Consider the following 25,468-nt stretch of genomic DNA (forward strand, 5'->3'; position numbering starts at 1 on the left):
ATACCGTACCTGCAAGTCATAGATTACCACATAGCGTTCTTTGTCCTTAATATATCTAAAAATATCGACTCAGGAGGTAATCTAGAACTTGGCTATTTCCTCACCCGGTTGTTCCTTCTCCTTTGACTTGCGATAAGATGATTTCCTGGTCGTTGGATTGGCTGGCCAGACCGAGGCGGTGAAAGGCCTATCATGGTTCTCCGCATTGCATCATCGGGGATTTGCATCCTCATCTATGCAGCCATCTACATGTATACAACCCACTATTCCAGTCAGAACTCATCACTTACTATTCCGAGGCCCCAAAGATCGGGATCTATACTCACCTTCACAGCATTATTGCCTCTGATTCTCAAAATGCAGAGACGTCCAAGGTCGGGTTCCACTCACCGAAACAGCGAGAATACCCGCCACAATACGATCACCAAGGCTAAAGGAATTTGCGGGGTAACATGACCTATGACCAATGTTTCAAGATTCACTTACACGTTCCTGGGCTCTAGGCGCCAGGTAAGATCCCTGGTTCAAGCCAAACCCACTCTTTGTCTCATGCGTGGTGAGCTGGGCAAATACAATCTGCCCAGGTGGTCACATTCCGAGGTTGTCGCATAAACGCCATACAGACTATAAAAGCGCATGCCCATACGTGGTCTCGGATCGTCTCGATAAGGTATTGGCAATCCTACGCCTACTTTGAGCCAAGGCACCATCATTTCCATATATTTCCACCGAGTCCTATTGGTGGAATTGTTAGGATCAGGCAGTCGTAGATTGCACCCATCTGCCTATCTAGCCCCTGGAGACCTCGGGACGCATATCTGATTGTGTATCCATTGGTTTCAGGCCGAGGTTCATCCACATGGCAAGAGATATAAGGGTCTTGTTTCTGGGCACTGTTACGTCGGGTACCCAAATGCTAGCATAGGAGCCTACAGAAATAGGGCATCGTCCACGTATGTGCCGTGAGCCTGGGCCAAGCGACGACCTTCTACTTATCCTAGCAAATGGCCCGAAGTGCAAGATAAATGGAAGTTACATCGTAGGCTAGGTGACTACCTAGATAACCTGGCCAAAACAATCAGCCAAACATGATGAAAACACACTCTTTATTATCTCAGTCATAACACCTATACTGGGCGGACTCAGTCCGTAAAAACGAAAGGAAAGCACGGATATATCTGCTGTAAAAACGCTCATCGACTTTGCAAACAAAGACATGCTCAGCCGGATCAACCCGAACCAAACCGAGACATACAAGTACAGAATAATAAAATCACAAAACGGTATCATAGCGCATCCCAATGCACATTGCCCAAGGGGCATTTTATTCTTTGCAGCATTCGCATCGAACATCTCGTCGTATCGCCCCGTCCTTCACTCGCCAGCATCCTTCAACTATAGGTCCAAGCATGGACAAAAAAGGGCGGGAACAGCTCACGGCGAACGTGACATTAGACAATCATCTGCGCAACTCCCTGACCACCCAGGGTCTTGCTGCCAACAAACTCCTGTTTCGAGATGCCTGCAAGGGCATAGAAGATCGCTGTGATGATAAGGAAAACAGCGCCAGCAATTAAGCTCGACGCCCTTTCGCAAAGACTGACGAATTGGATGCCACTCAGGACGGCATACACAGCGGCGCGCATCCAGTTGGTGGTAAAGCGGCGGATGAAGGAGTCGAATTTGGACGAGGTGGGACAGATTCGAAGAAGGAAGGGAACTTCAATGAAGAGGATGATGAATGCCGAGCAGCTGGCACATGTTAGATTATCGTAATGGATCAGCGAAAGATGAGTGCGACAAACATGGACAAGATACTGATGATAATCAGAACTGCGTTGAAGGAGAAGATGTTGGCAATCCCGAGCGCAAGACACAGGATAATACACAGCACACCCGACCTAGATACTTCGTTAAATCAAATCCTTCCAATGTAAGCTTATTTTTGGTGAAGCAGGTGGGAAATTGTTCACAGAGAGTATCGGATTCAATCAAAGTATCCGATGCTCTCCGGCGACACTTTCGAGCTCGAAAAGAGCCCACCGTTTTGTTGCAGGAAAGTGACACGATTGACTAACCATTGGCCATAGATGCCTAGAGGAGGACAGCAGGGTTAGCAAACTGAATTGTGGGATCGCAGCTTTTGGATACCTACTGAAATTGCGCGAGCGAAGCTCTTCGCCAAACGACATGATGAGCTAGTGGATAGATATCGAGAAACTGGGGACGAAGATCAGAGACGCAGAGTACACGGATGATCAGAGGTGTCAGAGAGGGTCCGGCAAAGTGTACACGCGGTTGGGGCTTCAAGGCGGTCAAAGGCTGAAACAAACAAAACAACGAGACGGCACGGTCAATTGAGCAACGTTTGAATAAGATGAATGCAATTTGGGATTGTTTCTTCCGTAGGTTACCTAGCTTTTCGATGTGTTGACTGATAGAATCAACGTTGGCCCAAGTGCGAGTTCACCGCCCATCATCAGGCGTCAAGATTGGGAACCACCAGGCCGCAGCATTCCTATACACAGCCGGTGTTTCCGGGGCTCCTGATCCTAATCCCGAATCCAATAATATGGAGTAGGGAGAAATCAACAGTGTGGTTCTCAAACAATGCATGCACTACCTGATAGGTAGCTTGATCGCTGTGATAGGAGGATTTCACATGTTTCCAACCCCATCCTTTTTGCAGTTGTATATTTGAGCAGACGACAGAGCCGATGACTTCCTAGTCAGGACTAATGGTGTGTGTGAAAAGACCGAGTCTAGACACAGACCGAAGGGCTGGGCAAGGATACCGAAGCCCAAGAATAGCTCCATGTAGGTATTCACCAAGCAACGATACCAGTCGCGATGTTCAACATTGGAAGATACGCTTCATGACACTCCGGAGTCGTGACACTAAGCAGTTTTGATAAGCCCTTCCTACTCACAGAGCATATGGCTTCCTACCTATTCGCCACACCATAACCGGGTTCTACAGCCTGATGGTTCAACGCCCAAGCAAAGATCTCGATCCGTTACACACCAATGGTTCTGTTATCCTCCACGGTTGAACAGCATACTGCAGTTGCACAACGGCCATTCAACCGCTAGACTCGAACATAAATAAAGACCACAAGCTGCCACATCTTAGACTCTGTCTTTTCAATCTTGTAACTGAAAAATTCACAAACTTGAAGTAAGATTAGTACTACTTCAGAGGTACACACTCTTTACAACACCATGCATTCTATCATCCCAACGGCTCTAGCCTTACTCTTTCTACAAGCGCAAGCTCTTCCCACAGATAACACACTCGACGATTTCGTTTTCCCAGCTTTCGTTCCAGTCCCTTCCGATACGAGCTACAGACTCTGTACTCAAGGCTGTTTGCCAGCTGCTCTACTCTGTGCATATGTGGTATGTATATCCCTGTTTAGTTTGACAATACTTCCTCAACATCCGAGTCGATGCCGAATTGTCATATTGATCAATAACCCGTAGAGCCCCCCAAATGCAAGTGTATGTGGTGCCGTCGGTTTCTCGAGTCCTCTTCTCGAGTGGTACACACATAGGGGCTTCGGTCCTATCACTTTGGGGTGCACTGCACCTGCTACTCAGCCGGCTTGTTGGAGTTGTTGTGTTGATGTCAGCCCTACCATTTAAATAGCATAATTTTATAGGATTGGCCCATGGGAGGCAACTGGGAGATACGTATCATTGGTTAGGTAGTTTGCTTCTTTGGTAAGGCTTTGTAGTATGCTTTACCTCATTTCTGAGTATTGAAGGCATTAACATGTTAGCGCACTGGATTCAAACCAGTTGGCATGTACGATGTTACTTAGTTGAAAAGTGACAGGTAACGAAAGTACAGTTTGATTACGAGTTCTCCATATCGGCTCTTTATCAGGCCACCTATGATGGATTTACATGGACAACAGCGATTAACACACGTATACATAGGTCACACAGTGAAAGCTTTGTGTTATAAATTGATATCTCGTCTCACCAACTATCTCCTTAGAGCGCACCGACTATCTCCCTCGAGCGAACCATCTATAGCCCTGTTGAACAACACTATATTCGACCTCTATCATCCAATTGCCAGCTTCTGCACTTGCCCTAAAGCATATACCTGAAGTAAGGAGAGCGATCACCCAACGAGTCCGGATTTTCAGGATATTCCGAAGGATCCATAGCGTCACGCTTACGGTTGATACGCTGGTACGTCAGCCGCAGAGCAACAGTCGCCACCATGCCGATGACAACAAAGCCCAGCTCGAGAGAGTGGCCAAGGATATATTGCGGTGCATCCTGAGCGCGATAGAAGTTTGAAGCCATGGCTATTAGTAAAAATCATTAGCTTGAATCTCACGTTCACATTTGGTACATGATCCTTACCTCCTGACAAGTTTCCTAGTCCAATAAAAATCGCCATACCGGCAGCTCGCTTGTAGTCGCCTGCCATGTTGACACTGAGCCATGTGACGTTTCCGGGGAATGCTGGGTAAATTCCTGTTTGGGGTTTGGGTTAGTTTGGATGATAATGATACTGCAGTCTGGATACACTTACCGACGACTGCGACGAAGATGCCGAAGTACATAACCCCAGGCACACCACGTCCGGTAGATGCGAGACAGATGATAAAGCCGATACCAATCATGGCCATGAAGAAGAGAATGAATGGCGATCGCTGCTTGCGTTTGTCCGACATATATGCTGCACCGACGGCTACAACTGCTGCGGTGATATAGATCGGTACCTGATTTGATATGGTCAGCTCCGTCCTGGCAGGGGGAAGTGCACAGGAAACTCACAGTAAGCAGCTGGGCAGTTGATGATGTGTAACCCAGATCTTTGATAATCGATGGGAGGAAAAGAGAGATGCCGTATAGCGGACAGGTGATACCCCAGAACACTGTTTGCCAATCAGTCGCAATCCTTCAGATCATTAGGTACAGAACAAACTTACTGAATAGACCCAACCAGATTTGCCAGTCAGTCAAAGCATCAACGACATAGCTAACCTTGAATTTATCATCCGTTTCGACCATTTCGTGCGAGCCGGAGGAATTTTGGGTTCGCAAACTGTGAATGACAAACCGACGTTCTTCCTCGGTTAAGAAGGAAGCAGTTTCCGGGGAATCGTGAATACCGAATGGGGCGATGAAAGCAACAAGAACAGTAAGAATACCTTCAAGGATGAAGATCCATCTCCAACCAGCATATCCGCCAACACCGTCCATTTTCTAACGACATCGAGGCAAGTTAGTTAATCGCTGAGTTTCTCTCAGACGGGGTTACCTACCGCGATACCAAATGCAAGAAGCCCAGAGAATGCACCTGCGACACTAGCTGCGCTGAAGAACATGGCTTGTCTGAATTGTGCTCGGTGGCGGGGATACCAGAGGGTGATATAGTATGCCACACCGGGATATAGACCGGCTTCTGTTTTCCGCGTTACAATAATTAGCTCTGAAGAGAAAGTGCAGGTTCCAAGGGAGGATTAGGCCACGTACCTGTAAGTCCAAGACACAGACGGGTTGCCAGCAATCCTCCGTAGTCATTGACAATCCCCATCAAGGTCTGTTCACAGAAAATCCGTCAACAAGATTGGTTCAAACAGTTCTAAAGTGGGCACTCACCATGACAATTCCCCAAGCAAGCATGATCAATGGAAGCCATCTGGAGGGCCTCAGCTTCTTTAGAAGCAGATTACTCGGCAATTCGAAGACACAGTAGGTAAAGAAAAAGACGGTCACTATCCACAAGCATGCGTTAGTTGGTTATTATCATCAAAACAAACACATTGGATCAGACAGCATCATACAAGTCCAATTGTATTGGGATCCCGTCATGTTCAGGTCATCAACAAGACCCTCGATTTTGGCATTGCCAATATTTCCGCGATCTAAAAAGGCCAACAAGTATAGAACTGATAGCGTAGGAATGAGATGAATATCCATCTTCCGGAGGACAGCCTCCTCGTCAATCCCTTCGAAGTCCGGTGAGCCGAGGCTAGATGGTTCCGCATCTTCAGCCGCGACTAGCCCATCTTTCTTGAGATCCGTGCTGTATACAGAGCCTTGAGCAATTGTATCCTCAAGCTGCTGTAGAGAGGCCTTCTCGGCGGTATCCTTTGAATCAGCCATTGGGGGCAAGGAGGGATGAGAGAAGAAAGAGAATGGAACTTCAACGCGGATGTCATTCCGCGAGTATTTATATGCGTCGCAAGGGCCCTGTATACAGTACCCCGGAAACTGGGGTGATCGCCCCTTGGCATGCGGGGTATTGGTACTGGAAGTGTCCATGTCAGGCAACTTTTAGGACCAGAAAGACCTCGCCAGCCTCACAGCAATGGCCTTGGCTCTTTGAATGTTTAGCCGGACTGCATTTGCGCAGAATTGTCCGCTTAAGTGGGCTTTTTGAACTCTCCGTGAGTGCGACTGCGCCAAACGTACATGTAGTTAAATGCTGCTGAGTGACATGATACAACGGAATGCTATCTTGGACATTTAGAATCCAGATCTACCTCGCCCCTGGGCCCTGGGGCAAACCATTCATAATTGATGGTAATCCAAATATCTCTGTGGCTGTAGAACTTGCTGCTGTGCTAAGACCAATCTAAAACCTCCAGTAGTGAAGGCGCGTAAATACCCCCTCGTCGGAGTCTTCTGTGGGGGTGATGGCGCATCTTTGTAACGCAATAACATAAAGAGATAACACCATATGATTAGAGAAAGAGGCATAAAGAAACGACCTCGGGCCTACGGAGTATACACAAAGTACATGTAAGTACATGTATATAGAAGTCAGCCAAGTACATGTAGCCATACTTTTACCTTGTTTCGTTTACATAGTAACATCCTAATATGCCCCTTCTGATCAATGATCCAGATCCCCTCCAAGGTACGATTGTATATCCGCTACGGTATACTCCGTAGATTTATTCCCGATTGCATTGGGCACAAATGCGCTGTATGTGCTAAAGCACGTACAGTTTGGGGTACCTTGGCTACTTTGGGGTAACTTTCTTGGCAATCCCTAATGGGTCTCTTGTCCCGCGTCTTATTCTTAACCCTAATTTATTCACGCAGGAGCAATAACCCATTCGTATCTCGAGCTTCGACCTCGCTGTTTTTTTCCCCAGTCTACCTACATGGGTTTCAGCCACTCAGCCACCAGAGTACATCGATTTGCCCCCTGAGTTATCTCACATTCTGGACGGGAAAAGATCCGATCACATTCCATCATCATAGCATCATAACACCATAGCCATATAACCTCACTCTAAGGCGAAACAGTCCAGTCGCCATGACTTTCAATCGACACTTACCTATCTCACAGCATTCGCTTCTGAAGATCCTCCAAACTTTCTGAAGATCTTCCAAACTCTAAAAAAAAGCCACAATGCCCTCAACTCCATGGACCAGACCTGATACAAGCACCCGCCCAATCGCCGTCATCGGCGGCGGCGTGATGGGCCGCCGAATCAGCATGATGTGGGTATCCGCCGGGTATAAGGTAATTTTATGCGAGAAGGAAACCTATGATCCAAGCGCAGCTGTAGAATACATCAGCGCAAAGAAAGAAGAGCAAGCCAACAAACTAGGCACCACATCCGCGGAACTGGAAACGACATCATCTCTCGTCGAGGCCGCCTCGAACGCATGGATGGTCATCGAAGCCATCCCGGAGAGACTGGAACTGAAGATCGAGCTGCTCGCCGAGATTGACAAAGTCGCTCCGCCGGACTGCATAATCGCCAGCAACTCGTCCTCGCTGCGGACCAGCCAGATGATCAGCAAGACGGAGAAGAATTACCGTATTTGCAATGGGCACTACTACATGCCGCCGGAGCAGGTGTATTTCGAGGTGATGTCGTGTGGTTACACGGATCCGGACATCTTCCCCTTTTTGATGGAGAAGGCTGAGTCGGCGGGGTTCAAGCCTGTGCATGCAAAGGTTGATTCGACTGGTTTGGTGTTCAACCGGATTTGGGCGGCGATCAAGCGGGAGGTTTTGCTTGTCCTTGCTGAGGGGGTGAGTGATGGACAAACCGTTGATGAGATGTTCAAGGGTTGGTTCAATGCTACCAAGGGTCCTTGCCAGATGATGGATACGGTTGGCTTGGATACTGTGTACAACATTGAGGTTGTGTATACTGCACAGCGCGATCTAGATACCACTGCCCGGGATTGGCTGAAGAAGACGTACGTCGACCAGGGCAATTTGGGCGCGAAGGCTGGAAAGGGGTTACTTGGATAGAGAGTGTTATATATTTCACTCAGCAGTTGCAACAGTACAAGTCTTCTAGAAAGCTTACCTATCTTCAACCCATGAATTTGATCCTAGGGCGTAGAGGTTCCGGTTGTTTACAGTGAGAAATGACCAACTGAATCTATTAGTTTAGCGGGTATCAAATAGAATTGCATTATTGCCTTTTGAGGGATATATTCAATTGATTCACATAATCTGTGCACAGCATGCCTGGCTTACAGTAGGTTGTAAATCACTGGAAGAGATCAAACACAATTCGGACTGCAAAGGCCTGGCAATGTGGCCGTAAGACAACCGCCGAAGCCAGATCCCAAAGGACGTACAAAAGCGTTAAGGGAGAGACAAGAATAAAGAATAAGAAAATATGACCAAAAGAAGGTAACGCAGGACGCAGGAATAGGTATCGTCTAAGAAAAACCGGAAAGGGAATCGAAAGTCATCAGAAATATTAGTGTCCAAGAACAAGGATAAGAAAAAAGTAAACAAGGAATGTAGGTAAAGCGAGGAGCAAGGAACGTCTCAAGGAAGGAGGTTAAGCTGGGTAAATAATAAGCGCAGTCTCTGAAACCTTGGGGGACAGGGTATAGAGTGAAAAGACATTAGGAGAAAGCCCTAGGGTGCGACTTGCAATCATTAGGGTATAGCACATAGCACACCCATAGGGCCAATTATTGGAAAGGGGATAGGTAATGAATGAATTAGCCAGAGCGCGTAGACGACAAACCCGACGGGTCTTGACCAAGCGGAGGATTAGGAGGCTTTCCTGCGACGGTGGACCTTCCATTCCGCTTTAGCCACACGCATAAACATTTCGGTGTCTTTGATAGGCACCCAGCTGGTGAGGACTTTCATAATGTTCTCAAAGTCGGAATCGAGAATTATTTCGCGCATGCCATCAATCAATGCTGCAGAGGATGCATGCAAGACGTCAAGGCCCTGTCCGAATGTTCTTGGGTTTTCATCTTCATCATCAGGCGAGTGTCTACCCTTCCCTGCGGAGGTGGCGGGTCGACCAGTGTTGTCTTCGGCATCTCCAAGGAGCATGAAAACATCCCACACCCGCAGCTGAGCCGGGAAGGGAATTGTGTAATTAAATAGAGTGAGGTACCACCGAGTGCCATAGGCTGTAGGTGAGATTCCAACCTCGTTCTGCAACACAAGGCGTTAACAAACATTCGTCGGATTTCAAGGTGAGATCAGCTTACCAGTTTCGTGGCCACTTCACCTCCGGCCAGCCACTCTCGTTCAAAGTCAGCCAAAGCCTCCATCAAACCAGCAAAACCAGACCTATATAACTCTTCTAAACCCCGTAACTGCCATAATCTGACGAACATAACGAAGGCATGCTCCTCGTCATAATACGCAAGTAGTGTAGCTGCGAGAGTCGCCATGCCCTGGACGTAGCCTGTGTCAGGGAAGTATAATGACATCGCGTGAAGAACACGGAACAGCAGTCTTTGGCCACCCCTGTAGCGTCTCCGAAACATTATATGGCTGGAAATCGTTCGCGGTACATCGATGTCAATTTGAACATCATCTGGGGATGAGATGAATTGAAGCTCGTTGTATGCTTCAATGAGCTCGCCCGCAGGTGCACTACCCTTGTGGCGCCGGGCACTAGCTTCAAGGAATGAGTACCAGGCTGTTGACCGCCACCGATCTGGAATGCCTTTCCATGTCCGCTCAATCAACTTCGAGCTCTTAGTATCGAACTCAAAGGTCATACCGCCACCATCTTTGGTCTTCTTAGTCGGTTTAGCCATCTTGGTCCACTTATCTTCACGCTCCCACTCCTTCCTTCGCATTGCACGAGTAAGCGGTGCATCATCTCTCGTGCCGGAATTTGAGGGGTTAGGCAGAGTGAGCATGTCAGCCGCCTCGTCTTTCGCTTTTCGGTCTCGGTTGTAAGGCAAACGATTGGTTGCCGCGCGCAAACGAGATGTGGAGCGGCGCAATGGCGGACCATAATTGCTTTGGGACGAAGATGGGCGAGTCCCTAAGGAAGTTTGGGACATCTTGCGGACCAAAGACGGGGCATTGAAGGAACGATTGCTCGCTGGAGCAGTCGGTGGGCGAATTGAACGCTTCCGCCGGGGTGTCTCAGAGGCCAACAGAAGGCTAGTTGTGACTCGCTGGAGAGGATTAATTTCGGAGCCATTCGAGTTCTTCGCAGGTCGAATGAAGCCATAACGATCGACTTCTTCGACCCCGACATTTTGCCAATACTCAGCACCACCCGCTAGCTCCTGAGTTTCCCTCTTGATGCGGATACTTTCTACCTCGGCAGATGCCCTTGGTTTTGTCTCAGTTCCAGTCTCATTCATGCAAATTCCGGGAATCCCAGAAGTTTCAGTATCCGAAATCGCACCCTCTTCCCATAATACCCCATGTTCGGAAGCCAGTGCCCTTGCAACCTCGGAGTCAGTTACGTTTTCGTCACCTTTCTCGTACATGAGGCGGACTCGGCGTGACAACATATCTTCGTCGGCCGAAATTGCTCTGGTAGGAAGACTTGTCTGCCTCGGACGAAGGGTACTCGGACGCTTGACCCGCCGTGGAACCACTTTGGGTGTTTCATTTTCTTCTTCCGGTTGGCTGGTGGTAACGGAACTTGACAGCGTCCGTTCAGACGGCTGTCGGTCGAGCCGTTCATCAGAAAGCTCGTCCGACTTCTCCTGAGGTGGCGAGACCGAGTCTTTAATGTATTCCTCTTCAGGCTTTTGTAAGGGTGGTTTGTCTGACCGTTGCTCGGGGACCGACTGTTGCTCAGGGACCGACTGTTGCTCAGGAACCGACTGTTGCTCAAGGACTGATTGTTGCTCGGGGACTGACCGTTGCTCGAGGCCTGACTGTTGCTCAGGGTGCGACCGTTGCTCAGGGTGCGCTTCAAGGTGCTCCTTGGGTGCTTTTGGGTGTGGACGTTTCGCCTGACTTTTGATCAAACTTCCCCGGAGTGAGAAGTTCATCGGCTTGTTCAATGATTCCAAGGATGCTGTCGGTATATCCAAAGGAATGCCAGCGAACGAGTGTTGAATCTGAGGCACTGGTGGAGGCTCTTCCGAGCTAAGTTTCCTCTCCATTTCGAGTGACCGTTTTCTCAATCCACCCCACTTGCGTTCAGACCACCGCGACCCTGGTCTCGAGCCCGGTCGTGAGCCCGGTCGTGAGCTAGGACGAGCACTCGGTTCATTCACAATAATGCTGGGGACGCTGCGCAGCGAGGGCGTGCCCTCTGATCGAACGGTTCGGGTGTCATCTCCAACGGATACAGAGGGTGCGAGGCGTGAGAACATCCGCAAGGTCGACTGCTCATCACTGGGACCAAGTGAGGCGGCGCTTGTACTCAAAGATCGACCATTGGAGGTTATTGGCGCATCGACTGGGGTGGGCAACGAGACCGACCGAATCGCAAGAGGAGTGTCAACGGCGACAGTGTCGTCGAATGGCACGGCGTGGATTGTCGGATGGAACTCCGCTCGATTGGGCGATAACGATGCAGCAGCCTCATTCACCATTATCCCGGCATGACTTGCGAATCTGCGCGTGGGCAAGAATCGCAAGATGATAAACAAAGGAGTGTGTTGAGGGAGAGGTGAGATGAAGGGGGGAAGAAAAACTAAGCGGAAACCCGAACCAGAGTAGAAAGGAGCGACAAGGGGAGAATCACAGGCCTGGGTGTTCGTCTGGGTCAATAAGGCTCCAAATTAAAATTGAAAAGAGATACGGAGAGCTGTGGAGTATTTTGGGGAGGGGGCTTGGCGGAGTATTCTGGGCTTCGAGCTTCGAAGCCTGGGGGAACTATATGTTGTAGACCACTTGCACAAGGAGAACAATGTCCTTTTGACCTCATTCCACCTCCAAGAATCTTTCCCTTTCCTTGTTCTCGCCCTTCCTCGATAACTATGCAAAATCAAGGGGTTTGAGTCCCACCTCCATCCTTGGGCCGCGTCGTTGTGGATCGTGAGAACAAGGAGGGTGTGGAGCACGCTAGTTGTGCTTAGATTAGAACAGTCCATGCCCAACTGTCTCGAACGTCAAGGGGAGGAAATATGTTGTACTCCGTATATGTGCTATTCAATTGGAAGAATACTCCGAACATGATTCAATTACTCCGTACGCAGATATGTTATAGAATCTCTCAATTCGCAGCTCTAGGCTCCTCCAAATGTACACGGTAAACACGCGAAACTCCTGGAGCCGAGGCTTCGATAGCCATCAGCTGTCAATGCAGTCATAAAGGGGACACAACCCCAACCAGAACGTACGGAGGAAGATAAAAAAAATAAGGATCATAAAGGCGTGAAATGGTCAATCCAGCGAGCATTTATTCCAACTCAAGCGACAGCGGTCGTGTTAGCAGTCGGCGAGTCGCGAGTTGGCCGAGCCCGGTCCACAGGCTCCTTGGGCAAAAGTTCAATCTGGCGGACCAGGAAACTCTTCTCATCCGTAAATTGGTCGTCATCAGTTCGATCTTCCAGGAATTTCGGTAGAAATCGCAACAGTCGATCACGGTTATTGATCAGAATGCGTTGCACTGCCACCGATTTGGTCGGGTTGGCCACGAACACCTATCGCCTTGTCAGAGAGAGTCCTCGTTTTATTTTTGTGTTTGTTTTTCTCCTTTTCGGGCATCATTCATGGGCAGACTTACCTTGAACACATGGAATCCCTCGTATTGCACCATTTTGCGGTCGTCCCGCAGTAGTTTCATACAGAGTTTGAGATTCTCTCCACTCTCCACATATGCCATCATCACATTGTAGTTCGCACGGTCCAACAAGATCTCCCCCAGAAGTTTAATACTCTGACGCTTGGTCACATATGAGTCCGAGTGAATCAGGATGTTATTGAATCGCCCAAAGAACAATTCAAAGTTGGTCGCCAAGTACGAAGTCACGAGACTCTTATGCCGGGTCAAAATCTCCTATGAAACAAAACACATCAGCGGCTATCGTCAAAGTCCATTGCATGGGAACATACCCTGAATGTGGTGAATGCATCGGCGCTGACTTCAAAGTTGCTTTTGTCGATCCAATCAAAGAATTGCCAGAACACGCCATCTCCTCGTTGCGGGAGGTTGGGTTTCACTTCTGAGAGGCGTATAGCCGACTCTCCTTCGCTTGACTGATCATATAGTACAATCGCGGTAATCACGTCGAACTTCAATGCTTCTCGGAGGATGACTCCACATGGCATAGCACTTTGACTTTGCATATAGCCTCGGCATAATTCAATAATGATTTCTGGTCGATGGTGGACGAGATACGAGATGACAGGGGGATCCTTTTCACTTGAATATGCGACGGGTCGGAAGCGAAGGATATGGGAGAATATGGTCTGTGTGTCTTTTCGGGCCTCGAAGGGGAGCAAATGAATACTTTGAGATAGATCGAAGAGTAGATCCTCCTGAAGTGTCGCTTGTACAAGTGCATGGACTTGTTCCGGTGATGTGCTGACCTCTAATAAAGGAGCGAATACCATTAGGTCAGCCCCTTCTGCCTTGCTCTCTGGCTATTACTCCCAGGAGACCAACCTTGGGTTCCTTGTACCATCACCTTCATGTGATTCAGTTGCTTGGCCAGTTCCTCCTCGGCCTGATCCATCCATTAGCTTGATTGTCTTTATATCCGAGGTCGCAACCGACCTTGGGAGCACTTTGAGAGTCATGGATCCGCAGCAGTAATTCTTTGGTCGACCGTACGATCTCGGCGGGTTGCCGCCGGCCGCGATTGAAAAAGAAAGCCATAGCGAGATGGGGTGGATATGCGGAAGATTCAGAAAGAAACTGGATATCAAGGCGGCATGAGGTAGATTAGGATTTCAACCAAAGGGATGATCGAGTCCGATGGAAACGAGCAAATGTGATGTATTCGACTGCAGGCGTTGCGAATAAACAAACCTGGGGCGGGGCAACGAGCCTGTGTGCCTGAGGCACCCGCTGATAACGGATTTTTTTTTTATCGAAAATGCTATCTCTGCCCCTCCCCCTCCCAGGTCTTGCTCTCTGGTCTTTTGTTGGAATTGATTCTGTTCCATTGGCCATAATAAATCATGTCTGCCTCCAATGCTGTCAACCCCCCTGTGGGCGAGAGGTTCCCCGACTCCCACTCGGTATCGGATTCGTCCGATACTAGCAACGAGGAGGGCTGGGAAGATGTTGAACCCGATGAGGAGTCGCAGCCTGTGGTTGGACTCTTCACTGAGCAGGTTTTCCCTGATGCGCGCTCAATGCTGAAGGAGTGCAAGGAGAAGTATAACTTTGACTTGCTGAAGATCCAGAAGGAGCTTGGTATGTCTAGCTTTCACTCTTGTTGAATTTCTGCATACAGGAATATTTCCAGGCTGACTGTTTATACTCTCGCAGATTTGGATTTCCTCGATAACATTAAGTTGGTCAACTATATTCGCACCGAGGTGAAGAACGGCAACAACACCCCCGATGTTTCTTCCAAGTCCAAGTTTGAGGACGATGTCTACCTGAAGCCCGTATTGGAAGACGACGCTCTCCTGTACAGCCTGGATGACCTTGCCGAAGAGCAAGGTGAGGAGGCTACCCCCGGAACCGAGACCAACCGCCAGGTTCTCGAGCTCCAGGAGAACTTGGAGCGACTGCAGACTCAGTTCTCTGAATACCGTCTTGCTGTGCAAAAGTCAATGGATGACCAATTGTCTAAGGAGGATGAGAAGCTTGCTGAAGCCACCCCTCAGCTCTCAGCCAAGGCGATTGACAGACTGCAGGACGCCGATGATGGTTATTTCGTCTCATATGCTTACAATGGTAAGATTCCTTCATTTATCTCCGCGAGGACACATCGCTAACCTGCGTTGAAGGCATCCACGAGTCTATGCTGAAGGACACCATCCGTACCGATTCCTACCGCGATTTCGTTTACGAGAACAAGCATGTTTTCAAGGATAAGGTGGTTCTTGATGTCGGCTGTGGCACTGGTATTCTGTCCATGTTCTGTGCCAAGGCTGGCGCAAAGAAGGTCATTGCTGTGGACAACTCGAACATCATTGATCGAGCCAAGGAAATTGTCCATGACAATGGCCTCGGAGATATCATCACGTAAGTTTCACAAATATTCTGTTTTGGAGAGGCAGCACTGACAATACCCCAGATGCATCCGTGGCAAGATCGAAGAAGTTGTTTTGCCCGTCGAGAAGGTTGATATCATTATCTCTGAATGGATGGGCTACGGTCTCCTCTTCGAGGCAATGTTTGATTCCGTCATCTATGCCAGAGACCGCTACCTTGTTCCTGGTGGTCTGATGGCTCCTTCGCACGCCACCCTGCGCCTTGCTCCTTACGCCGACCCGGATTTCATCGCGTCCCACATCTCGTTCTGGAACAACGTCTACGGTTTCAAGATGGACAGCATGCTTCACAAGATCTATGACGAGGCCGTGGTTCGCAGCACCCAGTCCACGACTATTGTCGGAGAGTCCCAGATCTTCCTGACCCTCCCTCTGCACACCATCACCGTTGAGGAGCTTTCGTTCCTGAAGGAATTCCAGGTCACCTTGAACCAGGATGTCGATGCATTGGATGGATGGGCCATCTGGTTCGATATCTTCTTCATGCCTTCCAGGGAGTCTGTCCTTCCCGAGAATGCCATCCCTTCAGAGATGCAAAAGAAGGGCATTGTTTCATTCACCACTGGGCCCGATGGAACCGAGACCCACTGGCAGCAGACTATCCTTCTCATTGATCACGCCAAGGATAATGCTAAGCAAGGTTCCCAAGCCTTGAAGAAGGGCCAGGTCATCACCGGCAAAGTTGGTTACGAGAAGACCGAGAAGGGTTCCCGGGGCGTTGACATCAGTGTCCAGTGGGATTCCGATGCCAATGAGAAGGGTGTCCAACTATGGAGCCTCCAATAGATCGAGCGATCTTTCGATACGTTTTTTGATGAACTGAAAGAGACATGACTACCTACATATAAAAAACAGGATGGCATTCTATGATCTGGGTATTTTTGTTGTGGCCCAATGAATAAAATAAATGATTTGCATTTAGGAATAAGTATTGTAATGGGTATCATTGTCATAGTTTGAATCGTCATTTCGTAAAATTGATGGAACGTCTAGTTAGGAAGTCTTGCTTCTGAAGTTTTCGACCGCCTGGCAGTCTCAGAACGTCCATCATTATGATCACGATGACTGCGATGGGAGGAGGAATGGTGGGATCGATGATGCGAGCGATCTCGACTTCGGTCTCGGTGGCGGCGATGATGCCGCTCAGAACTTGTGCGGTCCTTCTCCCGTGATCTGTCAGGAGCATCGAGTCTGAAACCATCAAGGCTACCGACTGATGGGGACCGCCTCCGCCGATGGCTTGATTTCTGTTCCTCCTCAGCTTTCAATCTCGCGATCTCCCTTTGCTTTTCATCGTGCCATCGCTTCCGTTCCTGTTCCGTTGCTTTCAGCTGACGAACGCCTCGCTTCATAGCCGCGAGTGGGTCATTTGCGCTCATGCGAGCCTGTACTCTCTCTTTGCGCCTTGGATCTTCGTTGCCCCACACATCTTTTTCGGGCATAGAACCTGGCGCAGTTGCATTCTGATCTGCAGAGGAGTACCAGGGTTTCCGACCAACTGTCTCCTTGAAGCCTGCAGCGTTAGAAAATCTCATCGTGTATTGATCTTCATAGCTCCGTTTCTTTCGTGTCGCTTCTGCCTCTGCTTCATGGTTCTTCTCAGCTTTAGCACTTGCAGCTGGGAACAGGTTGATGTGACCAGTCTTGTCTAGGATCGGTGCCTGCGCTGTATCGGCTTGGCGAGAGGCGAGCAACAGCTCTTCCCGCTTTGCAGCTGCATGTGCCGCGTCCTCTCGAGCATATCGTATATCTCGATCCGTGTCATCTTCTCCGGCAACCCGCCTTCTCTTGCGGAACCTTCCAGCATCGTGGGACTTTCTGTCTGATCTGGTGTCTTTTTCGGATGATGGAAGTGAGGGGGCGGGCGGAGGGGTAGGTGGACGTTCGCCGCGAAGGATTTTGATTCTGCGTTCAGCATCTTCCTGTTGCATGATACGTTCGTCCTCTTCCTCGCGGGCTTTCGCCTGCGCCTCGTCCCGTCTGACGCGCGCAACATTCTCGGTGTTGTAGACGTTCCATGACTTTTTGCCTAGAAGGTGACTATAACAAAATCAGCTGTAAATCTTCAAACACACACACACATATATATATATATAAGGTTAACGTACAGAGGCATCGTGGGGACTGACTGATTCCTGCGCAGCAGAAGACGAGGCTCCCGCGGTCGATAGCAAACAGCTGGTCTTATCGATAATGACGTCCCCACGGCCCGACGCTGTTTCCGAGTGGCCAAATGCCCCGTCAACAGCTTCACAACCCTGACATTCTTCTCTTCCCTTTGTGTTCGCCTTGCTCTGGATATCAAACTATCCAGTGCCTTCCAACCCCTCAAATCTCGCGAATCGAGATCAAGTCATCCGCGCTCTAGCGCCGACTGGCTTGCACCATTGCCTGCTTGTCTCCCGACACAGTGTCGCTAAGACAACAACCTCCGCGATCTTCATATCGGCACCTGAGCTTAGCGACAAAAACAATCCACCATGTTCAGTCGCAGCAACATTCCGAATCCATTCAGCTCCAGTGGACAACCGTCCCCGCAGGGTTACTCAAACCCCAACCAAGCACCCCCACGGTATGATACGGATCGCTCCCCTTTGTTCAGCGCAGGGTGTTCAGCTCTGATTTCCGGTGACGATGTTCGGATGACTGATATATATTATGATAAAAGGGGATACGGGGGCCCACCTCCACCTGGAGGACGTCCACCGCCGCAGACGCCTTCTAGGATGTCCGGACAAAGAGGCTCAGGCCAGACTTGGACTCTCCATCCCAGCAAGAGCCCGAATGACAACTACACTTTTGGTAATCTGTAGGTACTCTCTGACTACATCTCGTCTCTCGGAGGCTAACACACCGAAGGGTCGCTGTTTCGCCGCATGACATCCCTCCTTCACGAGATGGCACCGACGTCCTCCTCCTGATCAATGACCTCTTCGTCTTTTCTGCCCGCCCTCTTGAGGGATTCCCTCCCGGCTATATGAGCATGTCTGATCCTCAGCGAACGTGGGCCAACATCGGACTGCGAGATGCGATCAAGGTGCAGCTGTATGATCCGTTCAGCCAAGGTGGGCAGGCTTACCTGGGTTCCGTGGATGTTGAAGTCAGCTTCGCTTCCACCAAGAAACGGACTGAGGCTCCTTATGACCAGGATGAATTGGCACAGGCGGTGATCCGGGTACGTTGACTCCATCTCAGCCATGAATACTCGCTAACAGGCTTCAGAACTTTGAAAACCAACTATTCTCGCCTGGCCAGCGGATTCTTATGGATAATAAGAGTATCCCACTGCTTTTGCAGGTCAAGACCGTCCAGCGGGTTGATTTGACAGCAGAGAAGCCCGATCTCAGTTCTGGACAAGTTGAGACCGATCCCACGGCTAGGGGTATCCTCACGCGGCACACCCAACTCAACTTTTATAAGGATACCCAGACTGGCATCAATGTCAAGCCATCTAACCGTCGACCGGCAGCCAATTCCATCATTCAACCGGGCTTCAAGTTTGAGGACATGGGTATCGGTGGTTTGGACTCTGAGTTCAGTACAATTTTCCGTCGTGCCTTCGCTTCTCGCATTTTCCCTCCTGGCCTCGTTGAGAAACTCGGTATTCAGCACGTCAAGGGTCTCTTGCTATATGGTCCTCCAGGAACGGGTAAAACCCTCATTGCTCGTCAAATTGGAAAGATGCTCAATGCTAGAGAACCCAAGATTATCAATGGTCCGGAAGTCCTCAACAAGTACGTGGGTCAATCGGAAGAGAACATCCGAAAGATGTTTGCGGATGCCGAGAAGGAGTACAAAGAAAAGGGCGACGAGAGTGGTCTCCATATCATCATCTTCGATGAGCTGGACGCAGTCTGCAAGCAGCGTGGTAGCGGAGCTGGCGGTGGTACCGGTGTCGGTGATAGCGTGGTCAACCAGCTCCTTTCGAAGCTTGATGGTGTTGATCAATTAAACAACATCTTGTTGATCGGTATGACCAATCGAATGGACATGATTGATGAGGCTCTTTTGCGTCCCGGTCGGTTGGAAGTCCACATGGAGATCTCGCTCCCTGACGAGCATGGCCGAAGCCAGATTCTCAACATTCACACTGAGAAGATGCGGAACAATAATGTCATGGACAAAGACGTTGACCTTGCCGAGCTTGCTCACCTGACCAAGAACTTTTCTGGTGCTGAGATCGCAGGTTTGGTGAAGTCTGCCTCTTCCTTTGCATTCTCGCGCCATGTCAAAGTTGGTACTATGGCCAGTATCAATGATGACGTGGTGAACATGAAGGTCAACCGTGCTGACTTCCTTCATTCCCTTGAGGAGGTTAAGCCTGCCTTTGGTGTGTCTGAGGAGGAGCTGTCCAGCCGCATCCCGTACGGTGTCATCCACTACTCTCCGGTCATCAGCGAAATTTTGCGAGAAGGCGAATTATTCGTCAAGCAGGTTGGAGTAGCCCAGTCAACTCCGCTTTTCTCTGTGTTGCTCCATGGCCCCCCCAGCAGCGGAAAGACCGCCCTGGCAGCCCGCATCGCTATCGACTCTGGCTTCCCCTTCATCAAGCTGATCAGTCCCGAGGACATGGTTGGCTTCAGTGAGCCAGCAAAGATCTCCCACATCAGTCGAATCTTCGATAGCGCTTACAAGAGTACCACAAGCATCGTTGTCATCGACAACATCGAGCGAATTATCGATTGGGTACCCATTGGCCCACGCTTCAGCAACAGTGTCTTGCAAGCTATCATGGTTTTCCTGAGGAAGCAGCCCACTCACGGACGTCGTCTGTTGGTTCTAGCAACGACCACTGAGCGTGCCCTGATGAAGCAGCTGGATATCTACAACTCCTTCAACTCGGATATCATGGTTCCGAATGTCAATTCCTTCGGTGAATTGCGTTTCGTCATGGAGAAGTCGGGTGCCTTTGATGCGCAGGAGATTGCGCAAGCCCTTGAAAATGTTGGCGGTCTTGCTGATGATGGACGTTTGAGCGTCGGTATCAAGAAGGTCCTCCTGGGTATTGAAACTGCCAAGCAGGATAGCGATAAGGTCGGCCGTTTCGTCCGTGTCATCAACCGTGCTATTGAGGAGGAACAGAGCTTCCAGTAAAGGAATCTATAGATGCTGTTTTTTTTTTAAACCCCGCTGCGATTATAATTAAGCCCCAAGTAAATATTTGCTCACAATTCAAGAATCCTGATTTTACATTTTACATGTTCTCTGGCTATCATCTATTATTTTCCTAATAGACTCGGTTTGGCACGGCTCATATTTGAGCTTGTCTTAACTCTTATATATCGTCACATTCAACTAAATAGCAATGAAGACTACATATATGTAAGTTCTCTTGCTGTGAAATATAAAATCAGGCACCTATCTCCTGTCTCACTGTCCCTTTGTACTTCGGTCTTTCAATAGCACGTGTCCAACGAAAACAGGACCTCCTTAGGTCTGTGAAACCAATATACCTCGGCCTTGAGCATCGAACATCCAGTAACACAGTAACATACCATACAATGCTAACCAGTGTCACTACATAGTACAAGCTTACAGACATACTAAAGGTCCTAGCAGGACAGTCCTACAGCATGGATTCCTAGCCCATACAGGGAAAAAAAACAGGGTAAAACCAGTACCATTCAAAAGGTCGTCTCTACTAAATTTCGAGACATACACAAATTACCTATCCCACTTGGGCAGATATACAAAGAAGAACGAAGCCCAAAGAAACGCGCCAGACCCTATCAAGCCATGAAAAAAAAGACCAAAAAGAAAACATCAATACATCCCATCTCCGTCCCAAAGGTCCCATTTTGTCCATTCATCCCATCATATCAGTCATCAAACGCATCCAGACCATCCGATCAGTAGTCGTCATAGGCGTACTTCTTCACAGACCGCCGGTACTCATCCGGGTGGGCCTTCTCAGCCTTAGCCTTCAGGGCACTATAGCCACGTGTCAGCCTTCTAGAAGCCTTCCTCGGCGCTAACGGGCAGATCGACGCGCACGTGCCAAGCTTGTCCGGCGGAGCGGAAGCATACTCGCGGGGCGGAGCGGAAAGCTTTGTCCACGTCCCTCGTTTCAGGGCAACGGGGTTCAGGGGGTTGAAGGCTTACCTGACTCGCTTTTGTGTCCATTCGAGATCGCGCTTCGTCTCCCGTGCGGTTTTCAGGCCTTCGGAGAAATTCGCACGTACGCCTTTTAGGCGTCGCTGTGCGAGAGCTTGGAGCTCGAGGAGTTCTTGTTGCTTTGCGTTGAGCTGGCCGGATCTGCGGGTTTGGGGAGTGTGGTTAGTTTGCGGTTCTGGTGGGATTGCTGGGAATATCTGATTTGCGTGGCCGGATCATTGATATTCTGGTGGTGATTGCTTGGTGCATTTTGCTGATGGTGTTTGTGATGTAGGGAGGGACTCACGTTTGTGCCTGGCGCGCTAGGCCCTTGTCTAATGGTGTTGGATCGAATGCATCCTGTATACGGTCGCTTAGGACGTCCACGACGTCGACGCCGGAGTACGATGCAGAGCTGCATTCGTAGTCGCCGGCGGAGCTGAAGGTGAGTCCGCCGGAAGAACGACTGCCGGCAGTGGTGCTTGCATCAGAGAAATCTGGCGGTGAGCCAGGGACTCTGGAAATGGGATACATGGCAGCTGAAGCCGGTGCCTTGGATGGTGCATGGTGATATCCATAGGCAGCGGGCTGGTAATAGTGACGCTGAGTGGCCATGGTGACGATTGACAGCAACAGCAAGTGGTTATAGTTGGAAGCAAAGAGTAAGTATGAAGCCTGAAGTGATCCTCGACGAGGTAAGGTGAAGCAACAAGATGGAAAATATATGGAGCAATGTGCAAACGGGCCTAACTGGGGAGTGATGGGAAAGGAAGAAGAAGGAAAGACAGGCTCCCCTGGACAAGACGAGGGTTTTTATAACCTTCCGCGGGGAGTCATCTATCCGGCGGATGCTTTCATCCTGGCGGAGCCAAGTGTGATGGCAAGGATTGCGAAGGCCTCGAATGAGCCATTGGACCAGTCGGGGCACATCGACTCGCACCCCCCTTCTGTAATTCCCAATCCCCGAGCTCCATCTGCATGTCTGTCTCCGTATCTGCCCGCTCATTTGCCTCTTGGACCGCCTCGACCCCGCTCAGAGTGGGAAAAAAAGTCTCAATCTGTCTGGCCGAGGACGCCAGCCATCCTCCACTAGGGTTTCCGCCGTTCCGTGGCGTGTTGGTGCAAAACCGGTCTCGATCTACGCCCCTCCACCTGGTCTAAAAGTTTTGGGGCCAAAGCGGGAATTGGGAATATCTGAGAATTGGGTAGAAAAAGAATGCAGAGTGGTTTTAAGGAAGGTAGGATGGGTGGAGTTGGTGGGAAGCTGAGATATAAATATAGCCTCTTCCGTCCTTCCTACTTCCACTTTTTTCGTGTTGAGTTTTTTTCTCTCCTCTGCCTCTTGATTCTTCCCCTTTGCATCCTCACCCCCCATTCACCTAAAATTTCCTCCAGAAATTCGGGGGCTGGGAAGAGGGACGATCGAGGTTGATTCGTTCGACCAGCCGAGAGATAAGACGATGAACTACACAAGAACCGGTATGACAAACTATTTTCCTAAACTCTCCGAATCTAACCTCATGATTAGTTCTTCTGTCTACTCATTCAATAATGAGTAGATGTATAGTTGGGCTGGTGGTCACCGCACCTATGAAACCAACAAGTATGGGGATGTCTCACGGCCTTAGATCATTTGGGGATCGGAGCCCAAAAGCCCAAAAACCCGAGGATCACTGCCGCATCTTCCATTAGAGTCACACGGCAGTTCAATGATCAAGGCTGTTGGACATCACTGCATGGACCGAAAGACCGTGAGATATTGATCGAAAAGACCGTTCCTACAGCCGAGTCCGTGGCCCCATGCTTCCTGTGCAAGGTTTGAACAAGAATGATCCCGGTAATATATGAATGAAAAGGCAAACGAAAAGGCAAATCGTGCAACCAATGTGCGATGAGCTCCGGTCGAAGGGTGAAAAAGGAAAGCAGAGGAAAAGGAGAAAAGAAGACCAACGAAATATAGATCCTTGTTTCGCCGTCTGGATGCGGCTGTTTAAGGCTGTTTTATGACCGCAGACGACGAGCAAGCCCCCCCCTCGCCCGAGTCCACCAATGCCTATCAGAGCCTCAACCGACAGGGGAGAAAAAGAGCATAGCTGCATCAACAAGCGCTCTAGACGCTCTAGAACGTGGGAAAGAGACCATGCCGCTCCACTCTATGCAGATGGCCGATGACTTGCTTGACCATAGCTATCGGGTCTGTTAAAAAAAAGGGGGCCCCATTCTGCAAGCCTGTCGGAAATACTATATTTCGAGAAAACGCTGTGCCGCTCACGACTGTTCATCATTGGTCCCAGATATTTGCTGACATGAAGGACCACGCAGGCCCCGACTAGGTGGGAAACCAACTGGATTGACAGGGCACACCCTCCGAGGTCCGGGAGTTCTTCTCCGTCAAAATCTGGATCTGCCTTGGGGACTAATGATTCCTTCGCAGCCCTTTGATGCCTCATGCCTAAAAGGCACCGCATGCCTTGCAGCCTGACGACTCACGATATGCCCCGTCAACCCACACAATGCTACCAAACCCTGTGACACCACCGTCTGTTTATTTTTCCTTTTTTATTTTCCTTATTTTCTTTTGAATATCGCAGGGGTATGTCATTCGCCTCTCCATGCGAAAATGGCTGGCCCCGATCTCCTATTCGGCCAGCCCGAACATCGGGCAGCATGGCAACAAAATGACGCGCAGGGCACAATTCCAACTGGGAAGGATCCAACACCTTGTCTGGCTCTTCGTCATGGTCCTTTTCGTCTTTTCCACTAACCTGATCATGACCCGCCCCTCCTTCATCCCAGGCTATCCAAGGCACTATTGCTAACCTTCCAATTCCCGAGTACAAGTACATGCCAGCTCGACAGAGTTTCCCTGCACAGTTACACGAGACCGGTGTTTTGGTCCGAAGATCGAGAGATCGCTTTGTCGGAGGGTCGAGTGTGTGTCTGGTCATTGTTCCGGACTCATACTCTCAATTAATACACATCCAGGTCCCTCCAGTTGCTGTCCGGTGTCTCGGTACGTGATACTCCGTACACGATATCCGGATACATCAACCACTCCCCCAAGCAGCTTACCCTGAACACACTAAACCCACTGATATACCTTAGCATTTTTATTCCCGCACAAGTGGGGGGTTGCGGGGATTCTCTCGACGCTACACCGCCACATGCAGCGCCATGACTGGTTGCCGTGGCCAACTCACTCGCTTTTCCTTTCTGGGCCACCAGCCTTTACATTTGATTTTCAGCTTTCCAGTCTATATACATCTGATTCCTACAAAAGCAAACGATTACCCGGGTCTCATCTCGTATACGGCTCAGTCTTTCTCCGAGACTGCTCAGGCTGAGAGGCTAAATCAGTTGGGGCTTCTCTTTCCGATTGGCTAGGGGGTTATCGTGGACTCGGCGATGATTCATAATTCATGCCTTGCACCTGGGCCCCTGATGCCTAATGAATATTGATACTCCCTAGCCTAGGGTCCAAGGTTTGATGGTCTGCATTAGTGTATTTTTTAGTCTTGAATATGTCATGCGCATCACATAAATAGCGTACGGAGCATGGGGGATCTAGTTCTTCTAAATCTGGTTATTGAGATCCCGCCTGCTTTAGCCTAAAGTAATGATGCAATAAGGCATCGATGTATTCATATGCTCTGTTATTAGGTCGCAAGTATAGGATAGCCTGCTCTAAACACCGGTCAGTTACCCAGGAGATATTGGATCCCAGGTGAGTGGAAAGGAAATAAACACAGAAGTAAAGATAAAAAAAGAGTTGAATTATTAACAAATACAGATCCAGAAGATAGATAGGTGTCGTGTGCTCATAATCTGGTATCACAAGAAGGTAAAAAAAAAACGACACGGGACAAGAAAGCAAAAAGAAGAGAGAACTTGCTTGCTCGGTGAAGCAAATAAGCACCAGAGCACCGACGCCATGACACACAGATTCAGGGGAAATAAAGGCATTGGAGTCTATTGCTCATGACCAGAGCAAAGAAAAAGAAAAGAAATAGGATCCCC

The 25,468-nt window shown here is 49.4% G+C and overlaps 9 protein-coding genes across 9 annotated transcripts; 3 read left to right on the forward strand and 6 right to left on the reverse strand.

Moving 5' to 3' along the window:
* Positions 1 to 1,451: 1,451 nt before the first annotated feature.
* Positions 1,452 to 2,192, reverse strand: N7457_000183 (Tvp18 family protein; the record flags this gene model as incomplete). The annotated part of the gene is made up of 4 exons (XM_057171251.1): positions 1,452 to 1,752; positions 1,806 to 1,901; positions 2,079 to 2,094; positions 2,156 to 2,192. The coding sequence occupies 4 exons, from the start codon at positions 2,190 to 2,192 to the stop codon at positions 1,452 to 1,454; spliced, it is 450 nt and encodes a 149-aa protein (XP_057035154.1).
* Positions 2,193 to 4,101: 1,909 nt separating this feature from the next.
* N7457_000184 (allantoate permease family MFS transporter) lies at positions 4,102 to 6,132 on the reverse strand (the record flags this gene model as incomplete). The annotated part of the gene is made up of 9 exons (XM_057171252.1): positions 4,102 to 4,322; positions 4,381 to 4,494; positions 4,553 to 4,742; positions 4,798 to 4,898; positions 4,953 to 5,229; positions 5,289 to 5,428; positions 5,500 to 5,566; positions 5,626 to 5,741; positions 5,811 to 6,132. The coding sequence occupies 9 exons, from the start codon at positions 6,130 to 6,132 to the stop codon at positions 4,102 to 4,104; spliced, it is 1,548 nt and encodes a 515-aa protein (XP_057035155.1).
* Positions 6,133 to 7,390: 1,258 nt separating this feature from the next.
* N7457_000185 (3-hydroxyacyl-CoA dehydrogenase family protein) lies at positions 7,391 to 8,248 on the forward strand (the record flags this gene model as incomplete). The annotated part of the gene is made up of 1 exon (XM_057171253.1): positions 7,391 to 8,248. One exon carries the CDS (start codon positions 7,391 to 7,393, stop codon positions 8,246 to 8,248), a length of 858 nt encoding a protein of 285 aa, XP_057035156.1.
* A 762-nt stretch (positions 8,249 to 9,010) lies between these two features.
* Positions 9,011 to 11,775, reverse strand: N7457_000186 (putative TBC domain protein; the record flags this gene model as incomplete). Its single annotated transcript, XM_057171254.1, has 2 exons — positions 9,011 to 9,409; positions 9,466 to 11,775. 2 exons carry the CDS (start codon positions 11,773 to 11,775, stop codon positions 9,011 to 9,013), a joined length of 2,709 nt encoding a protein of 902 aa, XP_057035157.1.
* An 819-nt stretch (positions 11,776 to 12,594) lies between these two features.
* On the reverse strand, positions 12,595 to 14,006 carry N7457_000187 (Mo25 family protein; the record flags this gene model as incomplete). Its single annotated transcript, XM_057171255.1, has 5 exons — positions 12,595 to 12,828; positions 12,912 to 13,184; positions 13,241 to 13,719; positions 13,794 to 13,854; positions 13,905 to 14,006. 5 exons carry the CDS (start codon positions 14,004 to 14,006, stop codon positions 12,595 to 12,597), a joined length of 1,149 nt encoding a protein of 382 aa, XP_057035158.1.
* A 305-nt stretch (positions 14,007 to 14,311) lies between these two features.
* On the forward strand, positions 14,312 to 16,144 carry N7457_000188 (protein arginine methyltransferase RmtB; the record flags this gene model as incomplete). Its single annotated transcript, XM_057171256.1, has 4 exons — positions 14,312 to 14,549; positions 14,625 to 15,038; positions 15,092 to 15,329; positions 15,382 to 16,144. The coding sequence occupies 4 exons, from the start codon at positions 14,312 to 14,314 to the stop codon at positions 16,142 to 16,144; spliced, it is 1,653 nt and encodes a 550-aa protein (XP_057035159.1).
* A 203-nt stretch (positions 16,145 to 16,347) lies between these two features.
* Positions 16,348 to 17,474, reverse strand: N7457_000189 (uncharacterized protein; the record flags this gene model as incomplete). Its single annotated transcript, XM_057171257.1, has 2 exons — positions 16,348 to 17,398; positions 17,467 to 17,474. 2 exons carry the CDS (start codon positions 17,472 to 17,474, stop codon positions 16,348 to 16,350), a joined length of 1,059 nt encoding a protein of 352 aa, XP_057035160.1.
* Positions 17,475 to 17,838: 364 nt separating this feature from the next.
* Positions 17,839 to 20,452, forward strand: N7457_000190 (AAA family ATPase SEC18; the record flags this gene model as incomplete). Its single annotated transcript, XM_057171258.1, has 3 exons — positions 17,839 to 18,167; positions 18,218 to 18,533; positions 18,581 to 20,452. The coding sequence occupies 3 exons, from the start codon at positions 17,839 to 17,841 to the stop codon at positions 20,450 to 20,452; spliced, it is 2,517 nt and encodes an 838-aa protein (XP_057035161.1).
* A 755-nt stretch (positions 20,453 to 21,207) lies between these two features.
* N7457_000191 (KxDL motif-containing protein) lies at positions 21,208 to 22,066 on the reverse strand (the record flags this gene model as incomplete). The annotated part of the gene is made up of 3 exons (XM_057171259.1): positions 21,208 to 21,289; positions 21,461 to 21,613; positions 21,759 to 22,066. 3 exons carry the CDS (start codon positions 22,064 to 22,066, stop codon positions 21,208 to 21,210), a joined length of 543 nt encoding a protein of 180 aa, XP_057035162.1.
* Between the last annotated feature and the right edge of the window lie 3,402 nt (positions 22,067 to 25,468).

Source organism: Penicillium paradoxum, assembly GCF_028828445.1.
Source record: "Penicillium paradoxum strain IBT 22861 chromosome Unknown utg000002l_segment0_segment0, whole genome shotgun sequence".
Classification (NCBI taxonomy): Eukaryota; Fungi; Ascomycota; class Eurotiomycetes; order Eurotiales; family Aspergillaceae; genus Penicillium; species Penicillium paradoxum.